Source organism: Paramormyrops kingsleyae, chromosome 23 (genome assembly GCF_048594095.1).
Source record: "Paramormyrops kingsleyae isolate MSU_618 chromosome 23, PKINGS_0.4, whole genome shotgun sequence".
In the NCBI taxonomy this organism is placed as follows: domain Eukaryota; kingdom Metazoa; phylum Chordata; class Actinopteri; order Osteoglossiformes; family Mormyridae; genus Paramormyrops; species Paramormyrops kingsleyae.
Genome location: NC_132819.1, coordinates 10,268,600 through 10,284,440, shown reverse-complemented (window position 1 = coordinate 10,284,440; position 15,841 = coordinate 10,268,600). Strand labels below are relative to the sequence as shown.

General features: G+C 45.5%; 1 protein-coding gene across 2 annotated transcripts in view; it reads right to left on the bottom strand.

The window, feature by feature from the left end:
• Positions 1-14,521, bottom strand: part of LOC111839761 (glutamate receptor ionotropic, kainate 5-like) — a 36,781-nt gene extending 22,260 nt beyond the window's left edge. For both annotated transcript variants that reach the window (XM_072705646.1, XM_023803994.2), the window contains exons 1-3: positions 13,941-14,521; positions 11,142-13,022; positions 364-528 (exon numbers count right to left, since the gene is read on the bottom strand). In XM_072705646.1, coding sequence (XP_072561747.1) covers positions 364-475 — 112 coding nt within the window. In that variant the 5' untranslated portion in view covers positions 476-528; positions 11,142-13,022; positions 13,941-14,521. The remainder of the gene's footprint in view (positions 1-363; positions 529-11,141; positions 13,023-13,940) is intronic.
• Positions 14,522-15,841: the final 1,320 nt, after the last annotated feature.

Genomic DNA, 15,841 nt, shown 5'->3' with positions numbered 1-15,841 from the left:
AAAATCTGTTACTACCATACATTACAGTGAGAAAATGTTCATTCCTCTTTTTCCTTTGCCAATACTGTCTATTCAAGGTGGTAGGACATGTCTTTCCTAGATTTCTTTAAGTAACCTTTTCGGGCTGACATTCAAATATTTACTTTCTTTATATTGCAAATTGTTAATCTACACCTAAATCTTAAACGTTTACAGCAGTTCAAGTCACCACGTGTTTGGAAAATCACTTCACCTCATGAACCAAATGTGATAATTGAAAGAAACCCTTCAGGACACAGCAATTGCCACCCGTGGGACGATAGGGAAAACGCACAAAGAGTTTACAGTGTATATGTATTTATGTTAGCAGGCCACATAACTCACCCATTCTGAAGGAAGATGGCCCCAAGGCTGGCTGGCCATTCGATGGCGGAGCCATGCTCAGTAGCACGGAGGTCAGGGCAATCGACAGCCACAGTGTTGGCAGAGCTGGCATCTTCTACAGCTCCTCATGGAGAACGATCTTCTGGCTGCCTGTCACACCGCCCACTAGACAGGAGGATGCTCATATTTGATATCACACACAAAACTGTCATTATTTACACTAGATATAATCTACAAATTTTTACATGCAGAAAGACAGGCCAAATGAAACACAGGCAGACATGCTTAACAGCATCACAGAGCAACAATGAGTCAATCTCTTCAAGAACAACACAGTGACATCATCACCCTTTCCTGCCCTTTCATCTGGCTGAAATGGGAACAGGGTCATCAAATGGTTCTTCAGATGACGACTTTTCACAGACAAAGAAATCTGTATGTGTAATTCCAGGGCCACACTGTCCATCATCATCATTATCTACCTGTGTGTATGTGTATAGCTGTTAGTCACCATGCAGAAGGTCTGACCTCTTTGTGCATTAATATAAAAAGTCTATGCAAGAGAAGGTGTGTGTTAAAAATGGACAGTTAAAGGACAGTCACCTAAATCTGGAAAATATCTGTGTTTTATATCAGCACCTCACACTTTAGGTACAAAGGTAACATTTTATGCTATAGTGTTCTAAAAATAAATAGTGGACTCATATTTTGTCATCAAAGAATATATGACTTAGAAGAAGCATGATATTACACTCTAGGAAGCACATCTGATTAGCTTTTATTAAGGCCTAGCATAACCAGGGATGATTTATAAGATCTGCTCATAATTCAATAAATGACGAATCTTGGAAAAAGCCCAGAATCAAGCAGCTATCAAAAACAGACAGATTGTGGGATCAACTGAGAATTCAATAGCTATCAATGCCAGCCGAGGTCCGTGGCATTTCATTAGCAGTCAGAATTATTGGTAACTCCTGTGGGGCGAGACTGACTGACTCGCGCATGGCCTGTTTGAGAGCCCAGGCAAATACGACGTGGACCGAAACGGGGGGGGGGGCACTGTCATTTCTCTGGGTAGAAATAAAACAGGAGTAGGAAGAAAAGGGATGGTACAATAATCAGTATTTATTTGTTGTTCAGAAACAGGGTGTTTCTGAGGTCTGTGTAATGAAAGCCAGAGTGAGAAAAATCCAGCTTCTCAGCCAAGGGGGAGGCGGGATAATTAAAGGGAAGGAGGCTCCTGGGGGACGGGGGGGCGGCAATACAGAGTGTGGCAGAGGGGGCCGTCTCAACGGAATAGGGCAACAAGAATCCACATCGCCGAACGTGAATGAGACATGCTCAGACAGCTGAAGGTAAACTGCCACAGGACCAGCCTGTGTTACAGCCTCGGCCATGCAGTATGATAACATCCGTCTTTGCTTGTATTAAAAATGAAAACAGTCACCTCAATCTTGGCAAAGCGCTTACTGGAGACTACAGGGTTTGATTCCCCTATCAGTCACTGGATAGAAAAAATTGCACTGCACACAGTGCGGATACCAGAAATAGCACTAACCTTACACAAAAAGACTAAGCACACGTCACAAAATGATTAGACTACCTGTAAATGAATATAGAAAGCAAGTTGCCTCCCCCTCCCCCCTCCGCTAATAGTGCTGTCCCTTCCTACTGTACCATTTGCTAAGACCGCCTGCATGCAGACTGGCCTCTCACAGTAGCTAAAGGTCTCCCTCTATGAGTTTTGGCCACTTACGGTTGCTAAAGCTCTCCCGCCGTGTGATTTGGCTTCTGCCCATTACTAATGATCGTTGGCAGCTCTGGTAGTACTGAGTCATGTGTTTATGTTTGCACCAGCCTGTATTGCTGAAGCCAGGGATGGGCAGGTAGTCCCTGATACAGGTGCTTAACATCACAGGTTGCAACAGTGACACAAGGAAGGCAGAAGATCCATCAGGACTGCACTGTCTTGTCCACGGTTAATATTGAAATCCAGTTAAATTGTCTTCAGTGACGGAGGAGACATATTAAAATGAAGCTACACATATACAAATTACTTTTATACAAGAGGCTGAAGAAAATCTTCTTAAAAGAATGTTTTACATATCCAATGTATTTGCTTTGTAAATGTGCTTTACTAATTAAAAATGGGTAGTACAATTAGCTATATCAGTAATTATTACAAACAAATATTACTGAAGTTCTTTAAATATAAAATCACACAGAGTAGCGTGGGGGGTAGATGCTCATTGTGCTTATTATGCTCATGGTTGATTAAATGCAATGCCACAATCTCTCACTTATAACTGTTATTTATGCTTGTTTCAGTAAATGCCTCATTTTTAAATACGTTTATACAAACTGGTGGCATCTCCCCTGGGCCGCGTCTAACACAACTGCTAAGGAGCTGGTCTTGGTGTTGAAGAGGGACACGCAGCCTTTTGGCTTTAAGGCACAAGCAGAAGTGCAGCAGCACAAGATGATTCACTGACCTCAACACACTGCGGCTCTGCAAGCAGGATTTTTACAAGGTTACATCCTGATACCTCTGTTTGGGAATGAATTAGGCTTTTAGGATTGATATTGTCAGTTGTTGTTATGGAAACGGCACAGTACAGACAATGCTAACCTATACTAGTACATTGATGGTTGTACGGATTAAGATGATTAACAAGACGGACTAGGGATCAAGCTTACAAAATTCTTCTGTGGCCAGATCTGTCATGTAGCAGCTGCTTTGTTTGTGTTTAATTCTATTTTATTGTAAACATCCAATGCACTTGCATTTCCAGATATTAGACTGAAAAATAAACAAACAAATTAATGCAGTACATAATTACATCCCAATACTGTAGCCAGATACTAAGTGAAAATGTTGAAGAAACAGTAAATAATGAGAAACAGTAGCCAGCTGACCAACAAAATAAAAACTGAACACGATAAATGCTTGAGGCTAAATGATGACATCATCAGTGAAGAAATAATGAACGCATTCTTTCATAATCTTATTAGACTCCATACTTACATTCACAAAATTACAGCACTAAATTTGCATAAATCACGCTGGTATAAAGGGGGTGGCATTCATTTAAATATACTGGATCCCATCGCACCATTCTATGAGGTGCTCATTACTACCTAATTGGCTTTTCGGTTATCTACTGTAGTTAGGGCTACGGTACCTGGGCAGTCGTAGGTCTTCAGATTATAAATTATGAGAAAATGGTAATACAATAAAAAAAACTTCAACTGAAGAACCGAAGATAAATGCAACAGGAAAATACCCCCCCCCACTCTTGCACTTGAAGAACAGTGTCACACGGGCTTCAGGGTACCTGACCTTATACCCAAAAGGGGACCTCAGTGCAGGCAGGGCGGAAACCCGAAGGGGACCTCAGCAGATTCGGGAGACACACATGCAGATGCTGGGCACACACACATGTACAGAGCACACACACACATGCAGATGCTGGGCACACACGCAGAGCACAGGAATGTATATACAGGGGACACGCATGCACAAGCATGGCACAAACACGTACATGTATGACACGCACGCACACAAGCATGTGCAGGGCACACAAGCATACATGCAAGGCACACACACACAGATGGAGGGCACACATGCACACGTATATATATGCACACTCACACAGGGCACACACGTGCACATACAGGACACACACACGCATGTGCAGGACACGCACACACACACACACACACACACAACGGTGCTAATAATTCACTGAATCGCATGTGTAAAACCCATTTAAACAGCAGTGCAAGTGGGATTTCAACCCCAACTCGAAATTTGATGAAACCCAAGATCTGGTGAAATCCTGAATATACTGTAACTGTAGAGGATGGACCTCCAGATTCCGAGGAGAGAGACAGCAAACAAATCACATTGCAGTTTCCTGAGCAATATCCACTGTACATGGCAGCATTGAATTACATAAAGGTTTCTGAAATTATAGCATAGCAAACTTCTGCAGTAATTTGACTGAGAATGTTATATTCGTTCTGAGGCCTTGCTCTAGAAGCCCAGCCTAGCTGCAGCTCGGCCTGGCTGACTTAACAGAATGTAACATGTTGTTTGGCCCAACAGGCATCACTCTGGACAGAAGCATCTGCTAAATATGTAATATGTAAATGAAACGTAATTGTTTTCTTACTATCGGCTGCTTTAAAAGGTTCTATAGGCCTTAGAGCCGTTACCAACTTATGTATTCATCACCCACTGGTTATTGGCTGCACAATGTCCCAATGATTCATTGTTCCAGCGAACACTAGCCAGTCAGCGAAGCTCCATTCAGTGTTAAGAGGAAGCGCTGTTCTGGGAGCCAGTGACTTGTCTGCTAGATGGTCTTTCTTTGGCTCTTGTCAGTGGAAGTTCCCTTCAAACGTCCCCTTGAAAGGAGTCGCTAAACCGCTTCATTCAAATAATGTGCTGCATTAATAGAGCAAATTTGAAGTTGCACTCGATAAAGGTCCTGATCAAGAAGCAAAGTAGCATTTTTGAGAAACTCCCTGACTGGTCGTGCCAGTGCTGTTAAATAAATCTCATATCTCCAGGTCAATAATCAGGTGGTCTGACATACATCTGTCCATAAATCAAACTTTCTCAAGACTCAGCCAACACATCAAAAATCTAAGCCATTAAGATTATAACTGCTGTATTGTTCCATGACGGCTTGGCCTTCACAACTGAGAAAAAAACAAACTGTTAGCAATGCAACAAAAATACAATCTTCTCACAGAGCTCAGCCACCATAAGAAAAGAATCCAAACGGCTAATAATTAAAACACCGTATCGTCACAGCACTAGGTCTGCGCAAGTCAACAACAACAGAGCAGAAAATTCACTCATTGCACAGCTTGGCCTACACAGTGAAACAACCTAAAATATTAACAATAAAATGGAAATGGACTCTCATCAAAGCACTGAGTGACTAAACAAATTATTACTAATATAAGAAAATAGCGCTTGAGTGCAGAAATTAGCCTCTGCCACTAAACAAACTAATGATGTAACACAAATAATAAATCTTTTATTTGCCATTTGCACAAGTGTGAGTACAGGTACATTGCATTTCTCCTCTTTGCTTACCCATCGTGCTCTCGACAGCTGGGGCATCATGGGCCTTTCTGAAGGGCCAACAGACATGCGACTCATTTTGCTGAGGCTCCACCCCACTGTGACGCTAACCTCCACACCACTGTGATGCTAACCTCCACCCCACAGCGATGCTAACCTCCACACCACGGCGATGCTAACCTCCACACCACGGCGATGCTAACCTCCACCCCACAGCGATGCTAACCTCCACACCACGGCGATGCTAACCTCCACCCCACAGCGATGCTAACCTCCACCCCACGGCGATGCTAACCTCCACCCCACAGCGATGCTAACCTCCACACCACGGCGATGCTAACCGACCCCACGGCGATGATAACCTCCACACCACGGCGATGCTAACCTCCACCCCACAGCGATGCTAACCTCCACCCCACAGCGATGCTAACCTCCACACCACGGCGATGCTAACCTCCACCCCACAGCGATGCTAACCTCCACCCCACAGCGATGCTAACCTCCACACCACCATGATGCTAACCTCCACACCACGGCGATGCTAACCGACCCCACGGCGATGATAACCTCCACACCACGGCGATGCTAACCTCCACCCCACAGCGATGCTAACCTCCACACCACAGCGATGCTAACCTCCACACCACCATGATGCTAACCTCCACCCCATGGCACTGTTAACCTCCACCCCATGGCGATGCTAACCTCCACGGCGCCCCGCGGCGCCCCCTACAGGCAGCCTCCTCGACGGCCCTTGACATCCACAGCAAGCAGCAGAGACTCGAAATACATGCAGTAAATTCCTCTTTATGCCGGTTTTCCATGCAGTTGCTTTACCTACTAGTAGGTTATGATGATGTTGTAATTCGTTTGTTAGCATTCAGCACCGAGAATGAAGATTTGCTGAAAAATTAATTATAAATGAATACAAAAGAACAGAGCGATATATTTCATGGTAGTTAATTTGTGGGGTTTAGAATATATTTCTTTTTTTCATGCAGGGGAGGAGAAGGGCTGAGAAAGCAAAGCTTCAGCAGAAGTGTGGGGTGATAAAGAGCAGCCTGAGATAAACCGGAGTCGCTCCACGTCGACCCCCGGGCACCAGCCCGCCACCCCCCCGTACCTGGGACAAACCTCGCTCCCCCCTAACCCAAAGCCCTCATTTACTGTTCCACTAATGACTCCGTAAATATTTAATGCTAAGCGTGTTTAATGGCAGCGATATATGAAGACCGCTGCCCTCTGAGATGGGCCTTACGCCTGAGCTTCATCTCACTGCCCCATTTCCGGAAGCCATCACAGCGGCAAATGTCACGTTAGACGGGTTTAAAACAGATTCTGTCACCACTGTGATCTAACATTTTAACAACAGGTATTCATATGTAACTGATTATCAACATTGTTTTTTTATTCTATATTTAAGCTTATATTTGACTTTTCGCTTTATAATCCAAGAAATGTACCTGTACATTCATATACATAAAATCGTTTACCTTAAGGGGACACAAATACTTAGTAGTAAGTTCAGTTACTCCTGAAGTACAAATCATGAACGAATATAGCAGCTACTTCAGATAAATGATGCATTAATGATGAACGAACATGAGATCAGTATGTAACTAAGACTTAGCTTGTGGTTAACTAATACATTAGTAATAGCATAATGCTACATGCCCCCTTCAGTAAAGTGTTATCCAATCACAGCCCTTTCTGTCACATGACCCTCTTTTTCTCCCCTGCCCCCTATGCTGCCAGGGGGGTGTTTTTCTCTCTAAAGTGCGATCTGTTCCCACTACACCCTGTGAATCTGACATCCACTGAGTGTGTCTCACATGGGGCTTTGGCTAGGTCCAGGCGCTCCAGAGCCCAGTGCCGCTCGCCTGCCCCATCGTATTCATAGACCGCGGAAGCTGAGTCGCATTTCCATACACAAGGCTCTCTCTCGCCATTCATTTTCTTGGACCCCACCTCTGCGGTTCCTGCTTCGTCAGCGTGATAAACACCTATCGACACCCCATGCAGCCACATCAACAGTAATTAAGATACAACAGCAATCGTGCTTTACAGAGCTGTACCTTGCACCTTCAGTAACACACAATCTACTATACTCAGAATAACAGGTAACATGACTGCCCCGCATGCCACACCCAGGAATGTGCTGCATTGTTTACCTGCATTAGTGGGTGCTACCTTAAGTACACATCAATATTCTGCTCCATAAAGGTGAAGAATGATGATACCTCATAAAAACAGAGTGGATGGTAATTTATACACACAATTATACACTGTGCCTTATACATAAAATGATGGATAGTACCTTATGTACTTCACTCTAAATACATCTTCCCCACACGGAATGGAGGTGTTCGAAAATAAAAACAGAATTTGAAAAACCCTTCTCTGTCAATATCAGCACAATGCCTATGAATTTAAGATGACTACTCAAGAAGACTGTCAGTGTGCAGTGTTGCGGCTGCAAGCTCATGGGCTGTTAGCAGTGACAGACTCGTGGAAATCATGTTTATGGAAAAGCTGAGAAAAGTGAAAAGACAGGTAATGGTGACAGCTTAGGGTGAAAACGTGGAGGAGTACCACGTAAGTGCTGAGAGAGATGTGCAGATCTGCCTGGGGCAGCAGACAGAAGCACACGTCATTGAGAATTTAGCTATAAACACACTTATTTTTGACCTGTAGGAGGTTAGCATCGCAGTGGGGTGGAGGTTAGCAGTGCCGTGGGGAGGAGGTTAGCAGTGCTGTGGGGTGGAGGTTAGCAGTGCAGTGGGGTGGAGGTTAGCATCGCCGTGGGGTGGAGGTTAGCCGTGCAGTGGGGTGGAGGTTAGCATCGCCGTTGGGTGGAGGATAGCAGTGCCGTGGGGTGGAGGTTAGCAGTGCAGTGGGGTGGAGATTAGCCGTGCAGTGGGGTGGAGGTTAGCAGTGCAGTGGGGTGGAGATTAGCCGTGCAGTGGGGTGGAGGTTAGCAGTGCCGTGGGGAAGAGGTTAATATAGCATTCACTTATTCTGTGTTTTCAAAAAATTGGTAACTTTTATACTGTTAAGCACATTTTAGAACAATACTGGAAAGGTGCTGTGTAAAAATGAAGTGAATACAATGTAAAATAATTCAAATGAAAATAATGCAGTGTGTAGTTTTCCAACAACTAAGGTTCCCTCACAATGATTGGTTGCTACAGTGCAAGTCACAACCAAAAAGCAGGTTACTGACAGACGAATGAGACACGAGTAACACTAAGAGTGTTAAAAGTTATGCAGCGAAGTTAGACATCAGACAGCCGGTGCAGATGCTGTTCAGGTGTCACTGTTTGTGAGTTCAGAAACTTGCCTTTATTTTCATGTTGAAGCTGCTGCCCAGAAACTCATACTGTAGCTGACAGCATTTCCTATAGATTAAGGTCAAATGGACTGTTTCTATTAAAATAACACAGCAAATTTCAGCATCATTTTGTGGTCAGTGCTGAGCAAATGGCTTCATGGTTTAAAACTGTAACTGCACTTTATGTTGCACTGGATTGATTCAAACATAGGACATCTGATATATTTTATATTTAAAAATGAATCCTGAATGCTGGTAACATACAGTGCTAATCAGAGGGAGACAGAAAGTCAGCCTGCAGTCACAGAGCCCAGAACATCACAGGCAGCACAGGCACATCAATACCTTCACTGTAAAAAACACAGGAAATACACCATTTGGACTGAAGACACTGAGAGAACATCCAAATAGCATGCAGATATAACTGGATTTGGCTGTAAACTGCTAAAGGGTTCTGCCCTAATAATACATCTTTATTGATGTAAATTGTTTTGATTTAGAGATTTGCACTTATGTAAATGTGAATATTTGCATTTACAAAAAATTTGCAGGCAGTTTTGTGTAAACTGGAGTCTCTAGATTAATCTCCCGGCACTGTGGAATGCATCAGTCGAGTGGATTTAGAAAGTCCTATATTCGTGAATTGCCTCTGATTCCTGAATTTGATTAATTTTAAAAGATGGTGGAGCACTGGAAGCCAAACGTCAAGAAAAACATCAGTGCAGTGAGTGAACAGCAAAGGTGCCGTCATACTCTGGACCACCAGGACAAGATATAAAACAACACAAAATGATGAATGGATGCTGTTACTTGTTTTAATAAGTTAATAATTATTTTTTTAAATAATCATTATAAAATAATTATTTAAAATATTATAAATGATAAAAAAATATTTTAATTTAAATGCTATAATATAGGAAGAGAACGCATTAAGAAATTGTTTTGCACAAACTTGTCAGCACTCAAATGTGCTTAAGTGTGCTCTGGAGTGTGTGGATTCTGTTATTACCTAAGAACAAGTCCCAATAAAAATACATTGATGAATGTTGGAATCTTTTTTCTTAGGAACAGTTGGTGAATGAGACCCAATGTGTCTTATTGCTCATCACTGACAATTAAAAGCAAAGTAATCAACAGACAAGATAAAATAGCCACTAGCTCATTAGTATTTGTTGTGGGAACGTCTGGGTGAGAGCAACTGTCACACATCCCCTGCATGTAAAGGAACCAGCATTTACTCGGTACATTTATCAGGGCCAATTAACAATAGTGATGGATTATGGGAGGCTTTGGGGGCTCCGCGCCTGAATAGAGACACCCCCCTTTAACAATTACAGTGTAAGCATAGTCGTGATTCCACAAGCTAAAGTTACAAATGATAGTATGCAAAACAAAAGATATTATAACTGCTGCAGACAAGGACACTTCACAAAACCTATTGTAAGCAGATGGGAGGAGGTACTGGGGGCTTTATTTCGGTGCCCTCTGTGTGTGTGTGTGTGTGTGTGTGTGTGTGTGTGTGCGTGTGCGTGCGCGTGCTTTAAATTATTAGATTTATTTATTATTAGGATTTTACTCAACTACAAAAACAAGCTAAGGACATTTCTACAGCAAGACTTTGTGCTTTACTATTAATAGATATTAACACATTAATCCTACTTTATTCATTGATTAACTAATTACTTAATAAGCTGTTTTTTTACAGACAAAACAGTACTCATGAAACTTATTTTATATAAACAATAAAGACAAGAGTATTTCGTATTATCAATAGTTAATAAAATATTCACTATTAAGTAGCTGATGTGCTCAGCGTGACGGGCATCAGCTACTGAGCACCCTCCTGCCCGTCACGCTGAGCACGTCGGCTACTGAGCACCCTCCTGCCCATTGTGTGGAATGCACAGGCCGCTGAAGCACAGCAGGCCAGGGTTACCAGCCTGTCCACTGCCCTGGGCTCTGCCTGACTGTGTGCCTGCTGTCTTCAGGAAGAAAAGAAACTGTGCAGAAATGGCTGCATGTAAAGTGGTAAAGTGGCATTTATACCTTCATAAATACTGCATGTGTTCACTCCCAAAAGACCCCAGTAACAATAGGGGAATACACATTCCATAAAGCTAACTCAGAACTGGAAATGTGAAGCTATATAACTACGCTCTATTTCTGCAGAGAAATGAAGACGATAGTAATCTGCCTGACCACATGCGAGCCGGGTGACATCCTGCGTCTGCGAGCCTGCGCCACCTGATGCACGATGCAGCGAGACGCAAGGGCAAGCAGGCTGCCCACAGTCACAGAGGGCAGAGACCTTCACAGGCAGTAATACACAGAAGAAAAATATTTACTCACAGAATGAATCTGCCAAGACTAGGCGCTGTGTTCCATAGTAGACGGTGCGATGCTGTCGACAGGCCAGGCCAGAGGAGACGCACATCCGGGGCGCTGTTATTCCTGTCCCCCAGAGAGGGGCTGCCCTCCACAGGACTCCAGGGTGCTCAGGCAGCGTGGGGGGGGGGGGCGACTTTATCTTTTAGTTGAAGGCTTGGTGGAGGTGGATAGAGAGTCATCGACCACTACAGAAATCTTAGGTCGCAGTGGGGCGGAATATATCTGGAAAAAAGTACGTAATTCTGCTGTGACCTAACAGAGAGCTACGGAGAGAGGATGAGAGATGGAGGAATGGAGGGAGCGAAGGAGGGCAGGTGGATGGCAGTGCTCCTCTTTTGGTGACGGACAGAAACGCTGAGCTCACGATGGATTCCAGGATGAGAAAGGCTCAGGAAAACAAACCCCCCCCCCAGACCAAGAGTATCTGACTCTGCCCCTCCTCCCCCCCACACCATTATCCCTCTGGGCCGTGAGGAGGCCTTCAAATCCTCTTCCTATGTTTCTCAAATCAGTTAATGAAGGCGAAGCCAAGGGGCGTCTTCCTGGCACAGGTGCCCGTCCGCCGTCTCTGCTGGTCTCACTTAAGTCGCTCTCGCGAGTGACTTTGTGTGTTGCCACCTGTGCCAGACGACTGAGGCACTCAATCAGATCCCCTTAATTGCCTCTGATAGCAGCATTGCCCCCTGCCCCGGCACCTGACCCCCGGTCGGCTCTGATGCTATAGCGACAGGCGTGTGCTTCTGCTAATGCTAACGCCGTCTCTCACCGTGACGACCACGGAAAGGCGGCCCTGTCCTCCCACTGCTTCTCACTCTAAGCTCAGGCACGTCACACTTCTGCTGTTTACTTCCACACCTTCTCGCCTTCCCCTCGCCTCCTCTGTCGTTCCACCCTTCCACAGTAGAGGCAGCTGGAGTCTTCTTAGGGTCGCTGCTCTGTAGCCCTCCCACTCCTCCAGTGCTTCTTCTCTGACTTTTCACCAGTCCCTCTGTGCTTTGTCTTCTGCTTCCCCCAGCGCCACCTACTGTACTGTCACGTGATAAAATACGGTGTTCTTAATCATTTTACCAAATATTTTGATTTCTCAACAAAATTAAAAAATAAAGGAAATTCAATGTTTATGTCAAATAGAGACACCTCCCAAATGTGGCACGGGGGGGCTCAATGCACCATAAAACTCAGAGCAGGAATCCCACAGTGCTCCAGGACCCCTCAAGGGGGGTGTGTTCCTGTGCTCCTCACATGAGCTCTTCCAGTGACTAATGCAGGCAGGTAAAGAAAGCTGGGTTCTCACAAAAAGCTATGCTTTCACAGTGAAGGGCTCTCACAGAAAGCTGGGCTTTCACAGTGATGGGCTCTCACAGAAAGCTGGGCTTTCACAGTGATGGGCTCTCACAGAAAGCTGGGCTTTCACAGTGATGGGCTCTCACAGAAAGCTGGGCTTTCACAGTGATGTTCTGAAGGTCTGAATTCCAGCTGTGATGCGCAAAACAATGTCACTCTCTCTCCAGGTGACTGCGGTGACTGTCTGAAGAAGGTCAGTACATTATAAGATCAAAAACTCCATTGTGTGGATGATCTCATGCCTGCAATATGAATCAAATCCCATATCAACATCAATCCAAATCTGGGCATTGCACAATAGGAAGATCCACAGGATCCAGTCTTGAATAGAATCCCGCTCAGATTCCAAAGGAAGTGAAGGAAGCCTTTGAGCTGCTCCCTGCCATGCGATCTCCGTGGTTCTGGATGTAGCAGGTTTGGTCCATGGTGAGAAACCAACAGTGGGGCCAGAGATAGTGCTTAGGCAGGGTAGAGAATAAGCGCTATGAAGCCAGGCCTCTGTGGAGAGGAAGCAGACATATTACTCAAATACCACATTCATTCCTCTTATTTAGTGTAGCTCTGTGTCATCATAGCTAATGCGTGTACCTCTGTCAAGTGGCATTTGGGTCTATTACTGACTGAGATCTCAAAGCAGACCAGCTGCTTTCTGCTGTTTCTCTTCTCCAGAGTCCTAGAAGAAAGCTGTGTGTCCCTTTGCCAGACTCAACTAGTCCACACATCTCCCAAAAGCAGAGCGATTCCGAAAGACAAGAAGAAGTGGACCTACTAAAACCTTCAGAGATACAAGGTTAAGAAAGTGACCCAGGTTTTATTGTGGGTCTGTGCAAATTCACGTGAAAGCCCCCCTCCCCTCCAACACTAAGCCACTGGGACCCATAGTCCTGTCTGCCAGCAGAACACTTTGTCTATAGAACCTTCTGGCGATTGTCAGTGTTGTGCAGAGGGAGAGTTTAACAGCATGGAGCCGATGTCGGTGACTCTACCCAGGCTGTCCTATCAGACAGCATAATGCTCAAAGCAGCGTTACAGGATGCTGATGCCTTTTGGGTGTGTGGATCTTTCTCCTCTGTGACTCATCTCTCCTACCTATGGTCCCTGTTTTTACAAGCTTTTAATTCCATAGATCGTGGTGTGGGTTCAGGAACCTCAGAGGAAGGTATGCCACACACCAAACAAAAACAATCTCATTAAAATGAGCGTCACCCAGCCTGTGAGAGAGAGAGAGAGGGAGAGAGGGAGAGGGAGAGAGACAGCAACAGGGGGTTGGGAAGCAGGTGGGGGGTTAGGGGGTGGAGCAAATATGATGGAAAAAACTGACTGATGAAGTGAATATGGAAGAAAAGGCACCTGACTGCAGAACAAAATAAAGGGAAGATGTGTAGGAGAATATGAGACACAAAGAGCGAGACTCACCCCACCAGCTCAGTGTTGTCCCCCCAGGCAAGTGCAAGTCCGTCCCTGTAGATCCATCCTGAAGGGGAGCTGAGGGCCCCCGGAATACCAATGCAGTGCTGGCAGCCACGCCACACACAGGGAGCCACAGTGACAGCTCTGTCCCTTTGAGTCCACTGCTGCAGTTACTCCTCTCGCCAGAAAAAGGGAAATTCAGATGGGTGCACACGCGCAGGCAGCTGCATGCTCACATGCGCAAGCAGCCGCGCAAGCACACTCATACGCGCAGGCAGCTGCACACTCACAAATGTGCACGCAGAGCGGAAGGTGTGTAGCGGCGGTCCAGCACGCTCACAGTGACAGGCGGCTACGGCAGCGAGCAGACGGGTGACTCCTGGCTGCGTTGCACTGCACTGCACTGCACTCTTCCTGGGCAGACGCTGGCTCTCTGTGGCTCCGTGTGGCTCTGTACGGTTCTGTGCGCCTTCCCCAGGCTCCGTGTGGTGTCTCCCTGCCTGCCTGCTAGTTCAGGCGCGCAGGATGCACATCTCACTGCATCTCTATATCTCCTCTGCTTTCTCTACAGTCTAATCAGGAGCTCCTCCTCTGCCTCTCTCCTTCTCTCTCTCTCTCTCCTCATCCTCTTACCATACCACCCCCCCCCCCATCATTCCCCCTCCCCTTTTTCTCACTCTCTGCCTCCCTCTGGTTTTCAAAGAGAAACATCAGCTGCTCCCTCCCTCCTCTAGCTGTCTCTGTCAGTCTGGGATATTCCAGTAAAAACACTGATACACAGCATGTGCAGGGCGCACAGAGATACAGACACACACACAGACACAGATAGACACAGACAGACAGACAGACACAGACAGGCACAGAGATACAAAAAGATACACACAGACACACACAGATTTACACAGATACAGACAGACACCCAAATATACACAAATACAGACAGGCACACAAATATACACAGATATATTCACAAAACAATTTGCTTTTTTAGTCAGCATAGTAATTAAACAGTCACACAAGGCAAATATGGGTGAAGTTTTTTTTGTCTTCCACCAAACACACAAGCAAATAAATACTCAATCTCTGACACACGAAGCAAAGCTGCCTCACTACATTAGAATACGAAACATAAAAATTTGTGTTGAACATAAGCAGCTTCCTACGAATTTATGAATTTAGTGAGAGTCAGAAAGGTTAGGTTAGGTTATGTCAGATCTGGTCAGGTGAGGTTGGGAAGCATGCGCTGATGCAATGCCTTGTCACGCCCACCACATGAAGAAATGCCTCGGTATCCCGGTTCACAACCCCCCCAGGCTGACAAGTGGTCCAGTCCCAGCCTCTGGAAATGGATGTAGCCATCTGCCACAGCCAGGTGTTACGTGGGTGTCCCCTTGGCCTGGTCCAACCGCTCGGGTCCCCAGCAATGAGGATCCTGCAAGCCGGATCACTGTCAGGGAAACACGCCACATGGCCGTAGTGCCGTAACTGACGTTCCCTCACAATGCAGGTAATGTGCCTTATTTGGGACTCCCTGAGCAACCGTTCGTTCAACACAAAGTCAAACCAGAGGTACCCAAGGATTCTTCGAAGAGACACAGTACCGAAAGGGGTCCAGTCTTTGTCTCAGGTCACCAGACAGGGTCCATGTCTCACAGCCATACAGCAAGACAGGGAGCACCAGGACTCTAAAAACTTGGACCTTCCTCCTCTTCAAAGATATCAGGAGTGCCACACACCCCTTTCCAGCGACCTCATGACCCTCCCAATTTGTCTACTGACTTCATAGGAAGAGTCACCAGAGACATGAATGTCACTGCCGAGGTAAGTGAACCTCTCGACGAGGACACAATGCTGGTGACTGAGCCCAAGAGGTCATTAAAGGCCTGCATCTTGGTTTTGATCCAGGA